Source organism: Myotis lucifugus, unplaced genomic scaffold (genome assembly GCF_000147115.1).
Source record: "Myotis lucifugus unplaced genomic scaffold, Myoluc2.0 scaffold_52, whole genome shotgun sequence".
NCBI lineage: Eukaryota > Metazoa > Chordata > Mammalia > Chiroptera > Vespertilionidae > Myotis > Myotis lucifugus.
The window spans coordinates 3409022-3430592 of NW_005871100.1; the positions used below are offsets into that span (position 1 = coordinate 3409022).

Consider the following 21571-nt stretch of genomic DNA (forward strand, 5'->3'; position numbering starts at 1 on the left):
AACGCTTCAGGTTTAACTTAATCCTGCCTGCCAAGACTGTTTGTTATTCCTCTGTTTGTTGGATTCGTCCTTACACTGACTTTTCCCATGGCAAAATGCTGCCTTCACATCTGCCTTCCTCAAGGTCCAGAGAAAGAGAGGGTGTTTCTTCCTGTGATTCTCTTGTAAGAATGAGGGAAACTCTTTCTCAGAAGGTTCTGCACGTCTCTTCTCATCCTTTTTCATCCATCTCGTTTCCATGTTGCTCCTGAAGCAGTCCCTGTGGCCAGAGGAATGCGTGTGCAGATCAGCTTAGAGTTCCAGCACCATCACTGAAACCAAGGAGATGGGATCATCTTAATTCAAAACAATCTTTCTCTGGAGCTGGGTGTGAGTTTCCGCTGATTTACGTAAGAGTCATACTGGTACCTGAATCAGGATACTGTTAGGAAGGGGAGGGAAATGGAACTAGGTGCCTTATAGGCAACAACAATGACCATTATTCCCACCCTAGTCTTCCTCGATGCTATGATAAAGGCCTTTTCACTGCTGCCTTCACAATATGATCCTACTTCATAAAATTATTATCAAAGAAAACTAATTAACTTATCCTTTGCAGTAAAAGAGTGAAGCCTGGTAATAATAATCATGATATGACCTTTGAAAAGATGTAATTTATAGGATGCTCTCCCATTTGATACAGAGTAGATCATTTGTTAGATTATCCTATTAGTTAGAATATAGCCATTAGGGGAATAGAACTATATTCTTCAAGAATGTCAAGTTTGGAGGGAATATAGAATGATGATTGTCATGGTGAATATGCAATAATTATAAACTCCAAAGTGGAATTCATTAGGTTTAATTTTCCCTCGCTAATGATTGACTACAAAGAAACAACTGAAAGAAGCAACCTTCCCACCCCCAAAAAATAAGTCTGACAAATAAGCAACAGAATCTTTCATTGCCAAAAACAGGATCAAGTAAAAATTACCATGGACATTCTGTCTCTCCCAGCCCAATTTAGAGTCAATATTGGTTCACCAGCAATACCTCTAATTCAAAAGAATATATGCACTCCTGTGTTCATTGCAGTGTTATTTACAAGAGCCAAGATTTGGAAGGAGCCAAGTGCCCATCTGTAGATGAGTGGATAAAAGAACTATGGTACATTTACACAATGGAATACTACTTGGCTGTAAAAAAGAAGTAAATCTTACCATTTGTGACAACATAGATGGACCTGGAGGGTATTATGCTAAGTGAAATAAGTCAGTCAGAGAAAGACAAATACCATTTGACTTCACTTACATGTGGAATCTAAAGAACAATATAAACAAGTAAACAAACACAATGCAAACAGACTCATAAATACTGAGAACAGACTGTGAAGGCTGCTCTAGGAAGGGCAACTGCCCCCTTAAGAAGATGGCCTAAATCTGAATTATTCTGATATTCCGTTCATGGACTCTTGGTCATGGATTTAGTGGGAATGGGAAGTAGACCTGGATTTGAAATGCCTTACAGAGGGGTTCCAAGTATGGCTCCCCACAAGAGTTCTGTAGGAGCAGGGTGGTCTATACTGTTCCTGCATTTTGCAGGTGCATGATAGAATTTTCAGCCCAAGTGTGAGCAGGTAGAAGTGATATATAAACTATCTTCATCAATAGCCCCATCACCCCTGGCGTGGACCCAGAGAAAAAGGCAGGTGTATGATGAAGTTGCATGACATTGCCCCCTAACAGGCTTAGGGGACAGGAAAAGCAATAATAGCTCCTTGGGGATCATTGACTTATCTTTTAGCCAGCGGTATCTTGCATTTGTCTGACAAATGAAAGAAGTTATGTTGCATATGGGACTATTAGAGTCCCTACTGAGTCAAAACAGCTCTCTTGAAAGGGCCCAGCGGCCCCACTCAGTTTGCATCCTGGCATAGCAGAAAGGCCTGGATCCAGGTCTTGTCTGCTGGGACATGTAACTGGCTATAGTTTCACTAGAGGTCTTCTTTACTCCCAGTTCACACCATGTACTAACTGTCAGGGTGTTCCCAGAGTGCTGCCAACCATGGACAGATGTAGGGATTTCCTTTGGTGTCACTGGATGAGGTTTGCCAATCTTTGTGAGGTTGTAGGACAATCCAGGTTTTTTAATGGATGACCTGGGATGGACTAGCTTTCCAACTTGATCTCAAAGCCCATTAAAACCTAAAATTAACCATTGGAAGAATTAAGACTCCAGCCTTAACTTCTTGCGGCTCATAGCGACTTAGGGCTTCATTCTAAACGTGCTAAGTGCTAGGGTTTTGTGTGTGTGTGTGTGTGTGTGTGTGTGTGTGTGTGTGTGTAGGTGGGGTCTTTAGGACTTCACGGTGAGGAGCTGTTTTTGTACCCTTTTAATTAAGCTCATCTGGCTCTTGTCCGTGTGAAACTACTGAATGTGTATCAGGGCACCTTGCCCAAGTGTTTCCTTGGGACAATGGCATTGGAGGCACCAGTCTGTATTGCAAGTGAATGCCTAGAAATAGCATGCATTACAGGGTTGCCAGCTTCCTGACTGTTGTGGCAATGGCTGGATTCTGAGTGACCTCTTGGCCTTTCTCTAGAGTCACACTGTCCAATTTGGTAGCCACTGGTCATATGAGGCTACTGAGCACTTGAAATGTGGCTTGTCTGAATTAAGACGAGCTACAAATATAAAACAGTCGCCAGGTTTCAAAGAGTTAGCATGAAAAAAGAATGTAAAACATCTCATTAATAGCGTTTAATATTGATTGTCATGAGGAAATGGTAACATTTTTAATATATTGGGTTAAATAAAATATAATATCAAAATTAATTTCACTTGTTTCTTTTACTGTCTTGAAATGACATGTGGCTTGCATCGTATTTCTTTTGCACAGTGCTACTCTAGATCAGTGGTTCTCAACCTTCCTAATGCCACGACCCTTTAATACAGTTCCTCATGTTGTGGTGACCCCCAATTTCATTGTTACAAATTGAACATAATTAAAGCATAGTGATTAATCACAAAAAAAATATGTAATTATATATGTGTTTTCCGATGGTCTTAAGCGACCCCTGTGAAAGGGTCGTTCGACTGCCAAAGGGGTCGCGACCCACAGGTTGAGAACAGCTGCTCTAGAGGATAGTCAGTGTGGCAGGTAGGCTAGTGAATGTGTGGCCCAAAGTCTACAAAATCCTAAATATTATGTCTGAGTTGGCCCCCACTACTACATTCAAGGCTTTGTGACGTTTTGTTGTAATGAATCACAGCCATGAATATGATTATACTAGAGGCCTGGTGCACGAATTCATGCACAGGTGGGGTCCCTTGACCTGGCTGGTGATCAGGGCCGATCAGGGTGGTAGGAGGTTGGCCAGGGGAAGGGGCTGCAGGAGGAGCGCATGGACCACCAGGGGGCAGCTCCTGCATTGAGCGTCTGCCCCCTGGTGGTCAGTGCACGTCATAGTGATCTGTCGACTGGTCGCTTAGGCATATATATATATATTCAGTTCTGGGTTCTTTCAGCGAATCCCTAAACCTAGTCTTAGAGACCCTCAACACATAAAGTAATATACAGAACCCACTGGTGGAAGACTTGAATGTGAGTAATTTTTGGTTTGATTTTCTTTCTTATAGAGTTAAGAGTTGGAACCCCCTAGATAAACCTGACACTACAGAATGTGGATGGGAGACCCATATCACTAAAGCTAAGGGTAATAGTTTATGGAAAACTGGCAGCTGATATAGACTTCTCAAAAGCCACCTGTTTACCCTGGCCTGTGTGGCTCAGTTGGTTGGAGTGTCATCCTGTACAATGAAAGGTGGTGGGTTCAATTCCTGGTCAGGGCACACACATACCCAGGTGTCGGGTTCGATCCCAGTCAGGGTGCGTAGGAAGCAGTTGATTGATGTTTTTCTCTCACAACGATGTTTCTTTCTCTCTCTCTCTCTCTCTCTCTCTCTCTCTCTTCCTCTCATTAAAATCAATAAAAAGCATATCCTCAAGTGAGGAAAAGATTTTTTTAAAATACCAAAACAAACAAAAAGAGACACCTATTCAGTTCTAAATTTTCCATTAATTTCTTCTTTATATCTTCTGAGACTTTTAATTTCTTTGCTGAGACTATTTTTTCACTTATTTTAAGTGTGTTCTAACTGCTCAAATATTTTGTGATGCCTGCTTTAAAATCTTTGTCAGATAATTTTAACTTCTCTGTCACCTTGATAATGACATATCTCCCCCCTTACACACACACACACACACCACCCATTCAATTAGAGAGATTTCTGGTTCTTGATAAGATTAATGATTTTCTATGAGAGCATGGACGTTTTGGGTATTATGACACTCTGGATCTTATTTAAGCTGTCTATTTTAGCTGGCTTTTCCAGACACTGCTCTGGCAAGGGAGGGACTAGAGAGAGCACCATCTTTGCTAATGCCAGGCAGGAGTAGAAGTCTAGGTTCTCTATTTGGCCTCTGTTGACACCGCTGGGTGGGAATAGGGCTCCTCATTACTGGTGGACTGGGAGTTTCAATTACCCACTAGGCTTCCTCTGATATCTCCCTAGCTGGCAGGGGTAGGAGTGCCTCATTACTGCCCCCCATGTGGCATCCACTGGCACCATTGTGGGGAGGGGTGGTCTCCTTATACTAGGCAGTGATCAAAGTCCTGATTCTTCACTTGGCCCCTCCTCTGATACTACCCAGGCAGGGACAGGGAGGGGTGTCTCATTACTGTCATGTAGGGGTGGAAGTCCAGGCTCCCCACGTCTCCAGTGACACTTTGGGGTTGGGGGAGGGGCACGTGTGGAGGGGTCCTTGTTACCAGCCAATGGTGGGAATGTTCAGTCCTGATTCTCTATTGGGCCTTCTCTGACACACACTGGTGGGTTAAGTAGGGGGATTAGGGTATTAGGGTGTTGGGGTGTCTCATTAGATAGCCAGCATAGTGTGCAAATCTAGAAATCTTCACTCAGCCTTGGCTAGCACAGTTGGGGTGGGACCATAGGTTTTCACTGTGTGGCATTTGTCTACAGTGGAGTGGTTATTTTCTAAAAGTTATCTGTCTTGGTAGGCTGCATCTTTTTTCATCCTTTGGCTAGAGAGAGTAGCCTTTCATTGGGACATTTCTGTCTGTGCCTGTTGGCATTTTCAGGTTTCTGGGTTTTGGCTTTTCTAATATCCAATAAGAAAACATAAAGCTAAATGAAAACCCAAGAACTTAACACTCTGTTCCTCGTTAGATCCTGAGGTCCCTAGCTGGTATGCTTTCTTTTCTCTACCTGCTTTATATATAACTAGAGGCCTGATGCACAAAATTCGTGCAAGAGTAGGCCTTCCTTCCCCCGGCTGCTGGCACTGGCTTCCCTCTGGCACCGGGGACCAGGGCTTCCCTAGCAGCCCTGGCTTCGTCTAGAACAGCGGTTCTCAACCTGTGGGTCGCAACCCCTTTGGGGGTCGAACGACCCTTTCACAGGGGTCACCTAAGACCATCGGAAAACACATATATAATTACATATTGTTTTTGTGATTAATCACTATGCTTTAATTATGTTCAATTTGTAACAATGAAATTGGGGGTCACCACAACATGAGGAACTGTATTAAAGGGTCGCGGCATTAAGAAGGTTGAAAACCACTGGTCTAGAAGGTCATCCGGTCTAATTAGCATATTATGCTTTTATTATTATAGATGTTCAGAGGTTTTAGTTGTATTTGGGAAGAATAGGGAAAAATATACCTATCCCATTTTCCCAGAAGCAGAATTGAAGAGCCTATAATGCACAGAAACACAATTTCAAACAAAACTAGTAGCTGAGACTTAGGGAGAAGTTGCAGTGCCTTTCACACAAAGATATCAGGAAGGCAATCGAATAAAGAAAGCCAGCCATAGGTAGGAAGTGCCCTTGCAAATACAAGACTATCTGCAATCACCTTCAAAGAGTAATCCTTAAAAATCATAATGCTTTTGATAAAGTTCCATGAAAATCTCAGAGCCTTAATTTATAAATCAGAATAGGGCTTCTGAGAGGAGATATTAAACTACATGGTGTAGGGATACGGAGAAATTGTGACTTATGCCCTGATCCTGGTTGAGCAAAAAGAATCAAATTTTTAATGCCACTCACTTCCTTTTCAAAGCCATCACATCAGTTAAAAAAAAAAAAAAAAGGCAAATTAAAAAGATCCCATGCCCAGCTTCAGGTCTGCCTGCTCCTATTTCTGAGCCCTTCTTGGAGTCCTAAGAGAACACTCACTGTTCATAGGAGGCAACCTTTTGTAAAGTAGTACTAATTTTCAAGAAAAGAGCCCTATAAACAACCTAGAGAAACAAAAACAGTAGCTCACAATAAAAATGACAAAAACAATCTGATTGGATATAAAATCTCAGGAGGACTGGGATATAAACTTTAGGAGCTGGGAGATCAATTGCTATGTTGTCCTGCGTTGTAAATAGCTCTGCTATGTAGGCTGACATAGTTGAAAGGCAAGCGCATTTCAGCAGTTAATTATAGAAACCTGTCCGGGGAGCTACATTTATTGGTTGCAGGAGGTCTATTCTAGCTAAAACCTAAATAAACCAAGAACAGAGGGTCAGGTAGAAAATGCTAGAAAACTGTTCCAATGGTAGACATGATTTTTTTTTCTTTCCTTTCTTCCTCCTTCCTTCTTTTTGGTTGGTGTGGGGTAGAGGGTCAGGGTGAAGAGACAGCCAAAGAAGGAAACTATTTTTGTATCAGTTACAAATGGGAACCCTGCACTTTGTACCAGTCAGTTCCTGGAAACATTGCTAGCATGCCCAGAACCAGGAGAGAGTGTGCATGGAAATTATCCAATTTCTTTGCTTTTTCTTTAGGCATTTCCAACTCCCTGAGTGACAGGGCAAAAGGTGAAAGTCAAATCTGTTGATTCTGCTACTTAGATTAAAAGGTTGGGTGAGCACAACTTAGGCAAATGAGCAAATAAAATGAATTGGAGAGGGGGCGGTAGTGAGCACCCTGGGGTTCCTATTGCCCTACTCCCCATTCACCTTCCTCCTGTACTACCCTTCTACAAAGGATTCAAGTGTTGCTTTGGTGTGTCCCTGACTCCCAACTCTTTGATGGGGTCTGGGAAATGGCAAGCCCCGCAATTATCACCAAAGAGTTGAGATTCAAATACAGTGGGGCCTTGACTTACGAGTGTCCCGACTAATGAGTTTTTTGAGATAAACTCATAAGTCAAGGCCCCACTGTATGTACATCAACCACAGACAGAAGAATGAATAAATCTCTCTGGCACACATACACACTACTTTCTGGACTTTCATGTACGTTCAGTTTTGCTTAGAAAATGGATGCAGAATTTTAAAACACTGGAGAAATATATGTATTGGAATAGAGAATATAACTTCCTAGTAATTCCACTCTTGAAAGAGAACAATATTATCAACTTGTTTTCCTACTCTTTTTCAAATTTATGAAAGAAACTGTTGGGTTAAATGAACTCACATAAATTAAAAAGTTATGTTATTCATGGTAGGTTTCTGTCAATGGTTTCCCAAGGAACTGACAGACACTAAGAGTACTACTGCTAGCATTAAGAGACCCACGTATTATTGCAGTTAAAGACTGGTCCCATATTTTCAAAACTTGGGAATTTCTTCTCTTACCTAAAAATTGCAGCAGCAGCTGCGAGTCAGTTTAGTGTTTGCTGCAAGAAGGCAACGGGAGCAGTTACAACTCTCTGCGTGGGTAGCTCTGGGAGTCAGGGGCTCTCAGGAGGCGTCAGTGAGCGACAGCCACCGCCTCCCACACACCCTCCGCCTTTTGGTAAACAAGGGAACTCCCGCAGTCTGCAAAGGAGGGAGGAGCTTGGGGGCGGGGCCAGGGCGCCTGATGAGGGTATCCAAACGCCTCCTATTGGTGGTTCTCAAAGGGCGAGGACCTGCGAGTCTTGATTGGTTCGCTCCCTGGATTGACAGCACCTGTCCTGACGGGCGGTGCCGCTGTGGCGCTGCGCTCCTCCCCTCGCGGGTGGGTGCCCGCCCCGAGCGGCAGAGCGCGTGCGCGCGCGGTCCACGCCGGTGCGGTGCCCGCCCGCCCGGCCGCGTACACTCGCAATCAGTGGGCGAGCCGGAGCGGCGGAGGTCACAGCGGGGAGGCGGGGCGGGGGCAGCATGGCAGCCTCCTTATGGCTCCGTGGAGCCGCCTCCGGCCTCCGGTACTGGAGCCGCCGGCAGCGGCCGGCAGCGGCCAGCCTTGCAGCGGGTAAGGACCTCGCGCCTCCTTCCCCGTCCCTCCTCCGGCCGCCCACTTCTCGCGACCTGACGGCCCAAGAGGTTTTTTTTCACGGGAGGCGCTGCGGTTGGGTCGGGGTCACCACCCCACATTTTGGCTGGTCCCAGGGCCTGGTGTCTGGCGCCGCTGTGTTTCCTTCCCCCTAGTACCCTTGTCCCGAATCCAGGTGAATGGCGTTCAGCGCCCTTGTCGGGTCGTAGGTAGGGGTGGGAGGACCTGGGGGGAAAGGGAATGATATTTGGGTCCGGGGCGCGCTCCTTTGGAGTAAGTTAGGGCTCGAGGACCAGTCCGCCCAGCCACCGGGGCGACCTCGCACTCACCCCTGCGACCCCCCCGCCTTGCAGCGCCGGCTGGCGTTTAGCTCCCCTGGGGTGCACCCCCAGGGTGGGCGCGCCCCCTTGGGCAGCGGGGCCTGGTTTTTGTTTAATAACCACCTTAATCGGACAAGATGGTTTTACACAAGTGGTGTGAATGCCAACCAGTTGGGAAGTCGTTCAAGCAAAGTTGTAACGCACCCTTGACCCGCGAGGCGGGCTTCCCCACCGCCCCTTCTTTGGAACTGTGCTTCCCGGAGATGGCACTTCTGTCAAATTATTAACCCAAACACTTGACACGTCCTCAAAATCGAGGCCCGGACCTATCCTCCCTCCCTCTCCCCAGTACATTACAAGTTAGGGAAGCTAAGCATGGACTTGGAGAGAGACAGGTTTTAGACCCACAGAGATAAAATCATTTTCATTTTCCAGGTGAAGAACCTGAGGCTCCTTGGGCAAGTGAATTAGGGCATCTATCCAGCAGGATAGACCGTTAGTCCTTGGTTCTTCCTCATTCCTGCATTTCCTGGCACACCAGGGTTTCTCTTTAATTGAAAAATTGTGAGGACACTGCCATTGTTTTCCTGTAAAAGTGTGAGAGTTGTAACGCCGCACTGCAAGCTCATACTCGGGATTCTCAAAAAGCCTTTGTATTTTTTTTTTTAATCTTTGATTTGAAATACAGCAGTTTGGGACTTGAGGTCTTCATAGCTCCCCTTCCTCCCTCTCAGTAAAAGCTAAGCAGAAGAGTGAATTTCCCTGACTTGAGAAGGGCAGGCTTCCTCCTTGTGATGCAAGAGAACAGATGTCTGATACAGAATCACAGTAACAAGATACAAACTCACTGATCCTGCCAAACTTTATTGTAACCGCTATTTGGGCTACTGTTCTGAGCTACAAAAAAAAAAAAAAAAAAAGGCTCCCACTTTAGAGAAACTTTAAAAAAAAATGGATTAGTCACTTTTCCACAGTAGCAAATGTACCAATTTTCACATGAAGGTGCAGTTCTTTCCGTTTTGATTTGTTTTGTGGTTTCATAATGTGTTCAAACGACGTTTTAATGAACTCTTGATGCACCTTTTGGGGTTTTAAAGTTATTACAATTCGTGATAGAAGAGCCTGGGCCCCAAGGCTATAATAACCGTCTCTGTAAACTGGAATGCTGTTCCATAATGCTGGTTAGACTACTTCAGCACGTGATCTTGTTCCTTGGCTCCTTTGACCCAGAGATGCTCTATGAATATAGATTTATGATACATTTTAAGTAGTTCTTTGTGTGATGATTGTTTAAAAACACCTCAGTAATTGTTTTAAATGTTTCTGTTAATAGTTTAGTACAAAACTATTAAGTTTTTTGAATTGGAGTCTTAAAAAAAAATCTACCTGCAACTTTGGAGCCTAGAGACATTAAGAACCATGTCCAAATAGTAACACATTTAGTGTTCTGAATTCTGTGGGTTATTTGTCTCCATTGTATGTTTAAGATGTTTATATCATATGGATGGTGGTACTATAATGATCCATATAATTATTTACTACTTTAAAAAAATGAGACCTGAAAGTTGCCAGTTAATAGTACCTCTTAATATTTAAAGTATCAAAAAGGAAATAAAAAATAAGCAATATTAAACTACATATATTACTATTCAATCACCATTTAATAAAAGTAAATTTTGTATTTTACCTTAGAAGGTAAGTAAATTTAGTTTTATACAGATTTTTAAAGTGTACACACACAGGCCCTCTATAGTTCCCCCCCATAGCAATAAATAAAAATTTAAAATAATGAAATAACTTGACTCAAAAAATGAAAGCCTTTATAAAGTAAGTCTCCATCCTTAGTAACTTTTTTTTTTGGAGGGAGGGAGCGGAGGAGAGAGACACATCAATTGGTTGCTCCGGAATGTGCCCCCAACCAGCCAGGGGAATGAACTTGTAACCCAGGTATGCGCACTTGAACGGGAATCAAACCAGCGACCCTTCGGTTCGAGGCCTGATGCTCTAACTAGTTAGCTACACCAGCTAGGGCTCCAACTAGCTTCTTTACCCATCAGTATCACCTTTGTATTGTGTAGACTGACTTTCTACCAGCTTGATTTTAGCTATGTTTTCTAACTGTACTACTATTTCTACACATTAATGTGTGTGACTTACTTAAAGGAAGATGCATTATTTAAGTTTGAAAATTTTTAGGATAATAATTTTGTTATACTACTTTGAATATCTGTTCCTTTGGGAGCATATTCTTTTTTAAAAATATGTTTTTTATTGATTTTTAGAGAGAGAGGAAAGGGAGGGATAGAGAGAGAGAAAGAGACATTGATGAGAGAGAAACATCATTGATTGGCCACCTCCTGTATGATCCCCACTGGGGATTGAGCTGCAACCCAGGCATGTGTCCTGGCAAGGAATGGAACAGGTAACCTCCTGGTTCCTGGGTCGATGCAGGAGCCACACCAGCGGGCAGGAACATATTCTTCTGTACTGTACAAGAACACCTTCTGATGCATCACGTTAACTAAAATCTGTGTTTCCTTAGACATTTGGCATATGACTTGTACCCTTGTGCTACTTCTTGACCATTGATAGCAAAAGTAGCAAATCTTATTCACGATCATGTGCCAAGCACTGTTTAATGCTTTACATGTATTATCTCAAGTAGTTTCAATAACCTTCTGAATGAGTTACTCTTGTTGATACAAATGTCTAGAGAAGTTAAGTAACTTGTTAGTTCAAGGGCATACATCTAGGAATTAACCTTGCATGGATAGGAATTTCAGTCTTCTAAACTGAGAGTTCTTAAATATCACTGTCAGTAAATAAACTCTTCTCTTATGACATCAAATCACCTAATTATATAACCCTTTCTTGAACTTAGCCACAAGCAAAGATGTTATGAAGAGAACGGAGCCCTTGTTAAAGACTTCATCTTCATTGATTTTTATATTGGCCAATTAAAATTCTAGGCCTGATTATTCTTTAAAATTTTTAACTTTAATAGATTTTTAAAAAATCCTTACCTGAGAACATGTTTCTATTGATTCTAGAGAGAGAGAGAGAAAGGAAGGGAGGGAGAGAGAGAAATATCGATTGGTTGTCTCCCATACGCAGCATACTAGAGATTGAACCCTGCAACCTAGGCATGTGCCCTGACTGGGAATCAAATCTGAGACCTTTCGGTGTCCTGGACAACGCTCCAACCAACAGAGCCTCACCAGCCAGGGCAAGGGCCTCATTATTTTTTAATTTTTATCTTTTTTAGAAAAGCAAGCAAGAATTTATTGGCCAAAGCAAAAATATACTTAGGACAGTGAAACAAGGAAGGGCATAGAAGAAGCAACAGGAGAGCCTAGGCTGGGCTGCTTTGGCTCACTGGGAAGTCAGAGGAAAGGGGGCGGTGGAGACAGGTTCAGGGGGTTAGCCTGGCTCCCCTAGTTGCAAGTCTCCTGGGGTCCAGTCTCCTGGGGTCCCTCAGAGGTTAGGAGATGCACGCCTGAGGGGGAAGGAGAGGGGTAAGGGAATAGTACATGTGAGCACCAAGGGCCTCATTGCTTTCACCTCAACCTCAGCAACTAACATCAGCTCTCTACTTCAGCTCTTCTAAGATCTCATCACTAGGAATTGCTATCCTGTCAGTATTTCAGAAGCTGAACTAGTCTTCTGATTCATATAAACCCCCTCTGATTCTTGTTCTACTGACGAATATGCTGTTTATCATCATCACTGGACCTCTTGTGGACCAGAAAGTCAGACACGGGGCTCCTTTTATACCCATTGTTTTAAACCGTGTGTTGGTGAGGTGATGATGCACAAGAATGACACCCATATTTAATGGAAATGTTAGAGACGATCAAGTTAAAAGGAATTAAATATGCTTTTAACCCAAGAGGACCTCTGATTCTTAAGCATCAGGGCTTCAAATAATTTGCTTTTAAGAAATCTCATTGCATGTAGATTAAGTTCAAGGAAAGTAGGGATTCATAAGTTGAGAGGACTTGAAACTTAAAAGAGTGACTGTGGTTAGTTGGTACACTACATAGTTTTAAAACTGGAGCCCTTGAAAGAAAAAGAAAAATAATGTGGGAAATGATAGGGGACAAGTCAAGTGGAGTTATTTCTCGTTCTTTCTGGCTGGACTAAACTTTTCAAGGGCAAGGCCCATATCAGTGTCTGTCTCTGAGCTTTGTCATAGAACTTGATGTAGTCAATATTTGTTGAGTGGACTTCTAATTCCAGAAACTGAAATAACCTCTAATATTATTTTCATGGCAATGCAGAGCCTCTCGGATCTGTCTGGCCACAGTGTGACTTCAAAAATACTTTTGTGAAAAAGAAGAAAATCAAATAAAACAACTAGCATACAGCTTTTTTAAAGAAGGACTTTTTCCCTATAAATGGAAGTTCTTTTCTGAAAGGGCACCGACTCCTTAGCCCAAGGTCCTGAGACTGTTAACCTTGCCATTTAAAGCCCTTGGAAGTGTCCCCCTGCTCTTAGAACCTATTTATAAACTTGTGATTTTTGGTTGACGTACAGTCTCCTTTGTTAACGTTGTATTCAGACTTTTTTATACCAGTGGAGGGGATGATTTCTGTAAGTGAGTGGGAGGGATGTAAAAAATTCTCTATTTTTGGATCTTGTCCAAGCTGTAGGTTTTATTGAATACTTTCTGTTTTTTATACGCATTATTATGAAATAAATATAATTATGAGGAATCTAGAAACCTTCATATAATAAAGTACATAATATATATTTTATAAATGATAACATTTTAAAGTTTATTGTTAAAAATGATAAAGTGTCTCTCTCCCTCTCTCTCCTTTCCTCTCTCCTGCTACATCCCCTCCCCCCTCCCTTCTTCTCTCTAAAAATCAATGAACATATTCTCAGGTGAGGATTAAAAAAAAAATATATATGGTAAAGGGATGTTCTAGAAAAGAGATTGCTTAAAAATTATTGTTTCCTGAAAAACTGAAGTAGAAGTTAGTCTGAATGCACATTGTCAATATCTGTAAATGTGATTAGATCATTAGTTAAAAACTAGTCTTTAAAAAGTTTTTAATAGAAAACATCTAAGTAACAGTTGACCAAACTGACACATACTAGTAGATACAAAGAACAAGATGATGGTTGCCAAAGGGGAGGGAACGGGGAGATGGGTACAAAAAAACACACAAACAGTTGGCTTACTAATGTTAAACGATGTTTGCAATAAAAAATGTTATCTGCTCTTATTGAAAGTAATGCATTGAAATCAGTGTGTTCTAGGTCAGTGGCCTCTAAGACTCCAGTTGGATTTATTGGACTAGGCAACATGGGGAATCCAATGGCAAAAAATCTCATGAAGCATGGCTACCCCCTCGTTATTTATGATGTGTTCCCTGATGCATGCAAAGAGTTTCGAGAAGCAGGTGAACAGGTAAGGTCTCTTCTTAAGATTCTGATGTTTAAAAATGAATGTACATTCAAATAAGTGACTGCTTCTTGGTATACCCAATAGAGTTGTAAACCTGATTGATCTTTTTATTTCTTTCCGTCTATAGTATATATATACACAGAAGACCACGTGTTAACTGGATTTAGAGTTTTGTTTTTTCAAGATATGAAGGAAATTCTTCATATCTTTTACAAGTCGTAGACATGAAGGAAATTCTTCATATCTTTTACAAGTCGTAGAGGGGTAACTGGGGGTTTAATATAATCCCAGAACTGGGAGAATACTAAAAAATTTCTGAGAAATATAGAAAGTGAGAGAAAAAATATACTATTAACTACAGTCAAATCTCATTTCTCAAAAGTCTCCCATCTCGAGCAATTCGGTTCTCGACCAAGTTGTTCACAGAAAAATTGTCTCGGTTGTCAACCACAACTTCAGTTTTTGACCTGACAAGCCTTTCATGCTGATGCTTCAGCAGGACAAAAAGCATGGCAAAGAAGATAATGCTTTTGTTGCTGGTGACAATTAGCACAATTTAAAACATAAAGAGGCCACCCAGAGTGCTAATGTTGCCAAGGGTGTGAAAGTGCTCACAAGACAACAATCACAGGGAATTGAATAGGTAGAAAAACTTTTGTTAATTGAATAAACAAAAAGCAGCAAGTGTTAGCACTTTATAGGCAATGATATATGAAAAATTTGTTTAAGGTTGGTAGGGGGTGGTTCTTTAAATTTAAGAAAATATAGATTAAACGATATGTTAGACATGTACTGTATATAAGAAAGGTTAAAACAGAATCATTTGGGGGTCTGGAATGGATTAATTCAACATACATTTATTTCTAATGGCGAAAAATGATTCCGTTTTCTAACAAATCGCTTCTTGAACAGCCTTTCGGAATGAATTAAGTTTGAGAACCGAACTTCTACTGTAGTCAACTTCTGGTTAATAGACTTAAAATAAATACTGAGAAATGCAGTGCCTATGTAAAGCGCAGGTTTAGGCAACTTAGGCCATTTGCAGAATTGGTATTCTCCATCTCCTTCCCTTCCTGTCGTTGTGTCATATGGGGACAGCAGTGGTGTTGTATGAGTGTCATGGAACTTTTCAGGGTAGGGCGGTGGCTGCTATGCCCATTACAATCTCTGAAAACTGGTTGTAGTACCAGTTCAGCATAGCCTACAAATGGATAAGTCAAAAGAAAAAGAGTTTCATTAGTCTTTAGTAAAATGTGCACTATATTGGGTGAGAATGCAGTTAGGGAAGTTCTCTCTGAAATGTACATATTTAAGGGAATAGCAGAATAAGTAGATTTATCCAGATGAAAAATGGGGATAAAGAAGCACTTTTCTTTAAAGATGGAAGCCTCAGTTCCCAGGTTCTTGGAGATTTCTACTTTAGATTAACACATACAGGTTGAGTCCCTGCCATGTGCCTAGGAGTGCTGTGTAGAATAAAATAGTTTGAGTCAGATATGGCAAGGTATCAGATGTGTCTCAGGTCGCAAGATAAATAACATTACAAGGATGTTTCTACTAAAATTGTATTTTGACTCTAATATAAAGTGCTGAAACAGGTTTTTTGAGGAGGAAAAAAATAAGTAAATAACTGTTAAGAGTCATTTTATTTCTGGTAGGAAACTACACCGACATTGTGTATAATTTTTAATCACCTTCAGACAGAAGTGAAATGAAAGTTATGGAGACAAGGTCTCTCAGATTCCTGAAAATAAATGAGAAGGTTCTGGGACACAGACTGAATTATTACATTTTCCTTTTTTCCATCTTCCCTGAGATACGTAAGTGGGTGTGAGGAAGGAAAGAAGCTGGGTTCTGGGTAGCTGCCCCTCGAGAGTAGTGAAGAGTGAAGGCTTGTTTTAGCTTCTGGTGTGCAGTTCCCACCCCTGCCCCCCACATGGTGGGAAAAGTTCTGTGTGTGGTTCACACTGAAGCAGCAAGCCTTGCAGACAGAATCCTCTTTCCCACAGCTCATCTCACATCTCTGCTGGCCTAAGAGTCTCAGCTCTAAGAAGTCCTCTGAGTATTGATTATAATAACAGAAATGGAGGGTAGATGAATGAAGGGAGAGTGATAAAGGGTAAAAAAGCTTTGGGCCTGAGGGGAAGTATCGTGTCATAATAAAATGAAAACATTTGTTGACAAATAATTTATGCTAGCAGCTTAAAAAACGTTCTGAACAGTGGCAATGTCATTTGACAAGTGTGATCTCCTAGGAATGTTACTTTAAAAGGTAACATTAATTTGGATGAATAAGTTCTGATATAGTAAAATGTCAGTATTTCATATTTAGTTTTAAATATTTTTGGATAAAATAAAATATGTTTCATTCTACTATAAGACAAAGTCAGGACTAGGAATGTGATAGAAAAATGGAGGTGAAAACCTTGAAACTTCCTGCTGTTGTGCACAATAGTGCAATGAAGGGGTTAGGGTTTAAAAATTCAGACTATATTTGAGTTGACTGTTACATTTTAAGGACAGGCGTCCCGTTCTTCCCATATGTTACTATGTCAAGTGAAGCTGATGAAATGGTAGTCCAAGAAAAGAGTTTCTCCCCCGCACCCAAAGATTGCAGAATTGCTGGCTAGTTGATTCCTAATGTCTACTGTATTGTTAGTGGGAAATTTTTAGGGAGAAAAAGTACCAAAATAGGCATATCTGGATCAAAAGCAGTCAACTGGTTCTAAAGATCTTTGGACATCTCCTTGAAGAAGTGCTATTTCTTCTTTATTCTTTTTTTTCTAAAAAGCAAAATCGGGGGATTTACTGTTTTATATAACTGAAGAGCTGGGGAGTGGTCTGATCCCAGCACAGCTGAATTTTGGGCACAGATGTAGTCAGGTTCCTTTCTGCCTGCTCTTAGCTCTGCTTTCTGCAGGCAGGATCCTCCCTCCCCTCAAGGATCCAGGCGAAGAAATGCTTTGGAATGTTCAACCCAGAGGTTTTTCTTCAAACTCTACCTAGTAGTAGTGAAAAATAATACATGGGTTCTGAAGGGAATCAAAACTTTGACATGTTACATGTCTTACCTCACTATATTTAACCAACTTATTTATGCCTTTAAATGTTAGCCTAATCTAATAGGGCATTTATAACTGGTTAAATATATTATTTGTAGTCATTTTCATAAAAAAATTGTGCATTCTTCTTTCAGTATCCCTTTATTGTATCCTTATTTCTATTGGAAATTCAGGTTTAACCTACATGCCTCATTTCAATTTCTAGCATCTTTTCTGAGAATATAACCCATGATAACTATTAGGCCTTTGCATATTAGAAATCATAAATCAGTAAATTGTGAATGTAGCAGTTTTAAAAACACCAGCCCTGGACCCAGATTGCCTGTGCTCAAATCCCAGCTCTTCCTTGTGCTGGCTGTGTGACTTCAGACAAATTATTTAACTTCTTTCTACTTAAATTTTCTGATCTTATAAAATGGGGATAGTAATAGTACCTTCCTCTTCGTGCTAGAGAACCTGGCACAGAGTAAGTGTGTGGTATTACTACTGCTGTTATGAATGTTGTTGTGTCTCTACCATATTTCTCCCAAATCTTCACTCTCCAACACCACACAGAGAAACACACTACTCTTGGCCAAGTCATTGAGTCCAGAATGCTGTGGAAGAAAATGTAGACATATTTTTAAGTGAAAGAATGATGATAAAAATTAAAACTAGGAGATAGTGATTTGACAGCATCGCTGCTTAAGAACATGTTCTGCACCGTCCCTTCCGTGCCACTTGTATTTTGCAGAAGATACTGATTTCTCTTTTAGCATCAAGGGCATATGATTTGTGCTTCATTTTTATTTTCATTGTCTAAGGACTTTCCCTGGAGATGCCACTGATCTGTGCCAAAAGTCTTACACCATTTCTGCATGAGTTTTCTGGTTGAACTGGGCTTAATTAGATTCTCTTTTGTTTTCTCTTTAAAAACTTGGAAAGCATCCTGTTGTTCGTGGGTTGTAAGGCTGAACATGTCTGGTTAAATAATTCTCCTAGGATTTAATCTGGCATCCGCTCAGGTCTTGTTAAATGAGAACTTTAAAAGTCTCTTGCTGAGTGGGCTCCATCATTGTCTACCAAATGTTTCAAGATAGAGGCACAAACCACTTTTGTCAGTTTTTTAAGCATAGTGTATGCTTTTCTACTTGGGAAGATTAAAAAACACAAAGTGGCAAATTAAACCAAGGTCATGTTCATCTTCTTTGCAAGTTTATCTTACGCACTTACTGGGAAGCAGTGCTGAGCTTGACTTCTGTGACTTTTGTCAAGAAGAGATAGTGAAATTTTTACTCTTAATGTAAAGCAACTAGTTAATGGTCTCCTTCCAATGGATGTGCATAAAGGAGATGCAATTCCTTCTGATTACCTCGGGGTCTGATGCCCTCACCCTTTCTCCTTCCCCTCACTCAGCAAAGCAGGTTTTGTCTTTAATTTATCTAGTCTTCTACTTTTTGTATTGCACACCTGTCATTGATGTGTACTAGCATATAGATCAGCGGTTCTCAACCTGTGGGTCGTGACCCCTTTGGCGGTTGAACGACCCTTTCACAGGGGTCGCCTAAGACCATCCTGCATATCAGATATTTACATTACGATTCATAACAGTAGCAACATTACAGTTACGAAGTAGCAACGAAAATAATTTTATGGTTGGGTCACAACATGAGGAACTGTATTTAAAGGGCCAGAAGGCTGAGAACCACTGAATGAATCTAAATCCAGAGAAATTGGCTACAGAAACTTGTAAAGTCTGTAGATATCATGGTACACAAAGGAGCCAATCTCCTGCAGTCAAAATTAAGATTATGGTAAAGTAGAGTCATCCTTATTCATAATAATGTAAGAATGTGGCAATTGGAATTAGCAAGAGGCTGTTCTGGGATGGCCATGACGATCTGAGCATAGCCATGGCCCAGAGTGAGCCAGGTCAGTGACTGTCCACAGAGGCGGAGGTGTACTGGAGCCCTGCTAATGCTATACATTTGTTCTGAGTCATTGCAGATGCTTCCCAACCCATCAGCACCCCCCACACATTTTTATTTTTATTTTATTTTTTTTTTTTACAGAGGCTGTACCTTCGTAAAGTTTCTTTGCCTACATTTCCTTTCTACTTTGGAGTTAGAAAAACCTTAAAGATAACCCAAATGACTCTTATGATAACCCAAATGACTCTTATTTTGTAGGTTCAGAAACTGAAGCCAGACAGGTTAAGTGATTTGCACAAAATGTATGTAACTAAACCTGCGTGTCTGGCTTCCCAAATTAGAGTTCCTTTCACTGATCCGTGCCATCTTTGCTTATCCATTCAATTAGCAAATGGAATTGAAGGGACTCTAATTAGTTTGGCTCCTTTTTGTGGTTAGTGTCAGACAGGCAACAAGGTTTTGTTGTTTTTTCCCTCCAGCTTTTGAGTACTGGCCAAATTTTGTCAGTCAATTATTTCAGACTCTTGAAGTTATCACATGGAAGGCAAGATGATTTGAATAGCCAGACACAAACGTCTATCTGTCTAATAAACATGCCTCCTGTAGTACAAATTAGAGACTTATTATAATGTACCAATTGTATCTAGTCATTAGCTATGGTGCAGTTGTGGCCAGTACAGTAATCACATTCCAGCTATCACTATGATTGTGTGTTTTTTCCGGACCTGTGACTTTGACACTACTTTCCTGTATAATTGAGGGGTTAGTGGTCCTCTGGCAACACAAGCATCCCAAGAAGCAGATGCTAGGGATGCAGGGGGCTGATTGGCCACCCCATGCACTTGGCAGTTGCATGAATTGGCACTGCCAATTCATTGGCATGAGAATCTTGGAGGTGTGAAGTATCTTTAGGTCTGTGAGCTAATTGTTGGTGCCCCTGAGGGCACCTCTCAAGGAGTTATCTAGATGGAATTGAATTTCCTTCAATGGAAGAGTCTCTCTCAATTCCTAAGAGAAAGTCTAAAATTGATTCTTAGACCTTAAGGCTTACTGCAGTCCCTGGAAGATCTGCTATAGGAGGAAAGGCCACTGAAAGGTATGCCACCGTTTTTGCATTGTGTTTACTTTATTTAAGTAGAAATGAACAGATGGGGGCTCTCTGTGTAACCCATATCCTTGATACAGTCCAGGAACAGAGAACTATGATTCCTACAACTTTTTTTTTTTTTAATTTCTTCATCTTACTGAGCTATATTTTTCTTGAGAGAACTTGTACTGTTTGACAGGAAATAGTTACCTCTTTTTGAATCTCAGAATTTATTTGGGTGTAGGAAGGGTGTTCATTTAACTTAATTATTTCTTCTTTTTAAAATATATTTTTATTGATTTCAGAGAGGACGGAGAGGGAGAGAGAAAGAGAAACATTGATGTGAGAGGGAAACACACTGGGGATCCAGCCCGTAACCCAGGCATGTGCCCTGACTGGGAATCGAACCGGCAACCTTGTGGTACACAGGATGACACCCAGCCAACCGAGCCACACTGGCCAGGGCAACTTAAGTATTTCTTTGTAATTGATGGAAAAAATATGTTTTTCCAGAATTATTTGTGGCAAATCCCTATGATATATCAAAATATACATATTAAATATGCCACATTATAGACTCTAAAATGCTATATTGCCTTTAAAATGAAACATTAAAAGAGAGAGAATATCTTTTGTTTTTGTTGAGATGTGAGATGTTTGATATCATTTAATGTTAATATACAAGGTGCTGGGGATACTTGAGTGTCTGAAATTTTAAAGTATGACTTACGAAATTGATGTTAAAACCACATTTATCTAGAATTTTATTTAGAAGGTAGGTGATAGTCTGTTATGGAAAATTGAAATGTAAATTACATCTAGCTTATAATATTTAGGTTACACGCTGTGCTTGGTTTCCCATTCTTTCACTTTTCATCACCTCTGCATTAAAGACGACAAGAAAATGTTACGTGTATTTTCACCACATGAAAAGCATTGGCTCTTCCATTCCTAAGGTGCTTACATGTCACTTAATATTCTCTAGTAGAGAATATGTCAATTTCTAATACATATGCCAATAATTCTATGGAGAAATCTTTAATTATCCTCATATTAATCCTTTGTTTTTTTCTAAAGAGAGATACAGCTTTAGAGGAGCTTTGGGGACAATTGGGTGATGGATTCTTTCTGTTAAAGGAGAGTTTGAGTCAAGGAGTGAGCTCCTGGTCTCTTCTGACTTCTTTGGTTGCTGAGTGGTTGGCCAGGTGAATCAAGATGTATATATGAGAGAGATCAAGGGGTTGGGGTATGGTAAGGGTGTGTACACCCATGCCGGCATGCACACATATAGAGATTGAATAGAGCAACTTTTCAGCCAGTTCCTGGTCATCAAGGAAGCAGAAATGAGGGTTGAAATGAAAGCATAACTTGATGCGTATTTGTATGTCTATCTTGTATATAGTTTCCACATGAGTCTTGGTAGCTTATGCTCTCAGCCTTCATGGTAGTACTCACAGTCAGTGCAGGAAGTGCTTATGTCCTTGTCCTGACCTTTTCTTTTCTGAAACAGGCAGAATTC

At 40.9% G+C, this 21571-nt stretch overlaps 1 protein-coding gene across 2 annotated transcripts in view; it reads left to right on the plus strand.

Moving 5' to 3' along the window:
- Positions 1-8049: 8049 nt before the first annotated feature.
- The window catches only part of HIBADH (3-hydroxyisobutyrate dehydrogenase), a 94716-nt gene continuing 81194 nt past the window's right edge, over positions 8050-21571 (plus strand). Inside the window, exons 1-2 of one of the 2 annotated variants that reach the window (XM_006088758.2) lie at positions 8050-8235; positions 13836-13996. In XM_006088758.2, coding sequence (XP_006088820.1) covers positions 8145-8235; positions 13836-13996 — 252 coding nt within the window. In that variant the 5' untranslated portion in view covers positions 8050-8144. The remainder of the gene's footprint in view (positions 8236-13835; positions 13997-21571) is intronic. The other variant, XM_023753834.1, reaches the window with a different exon arrangement.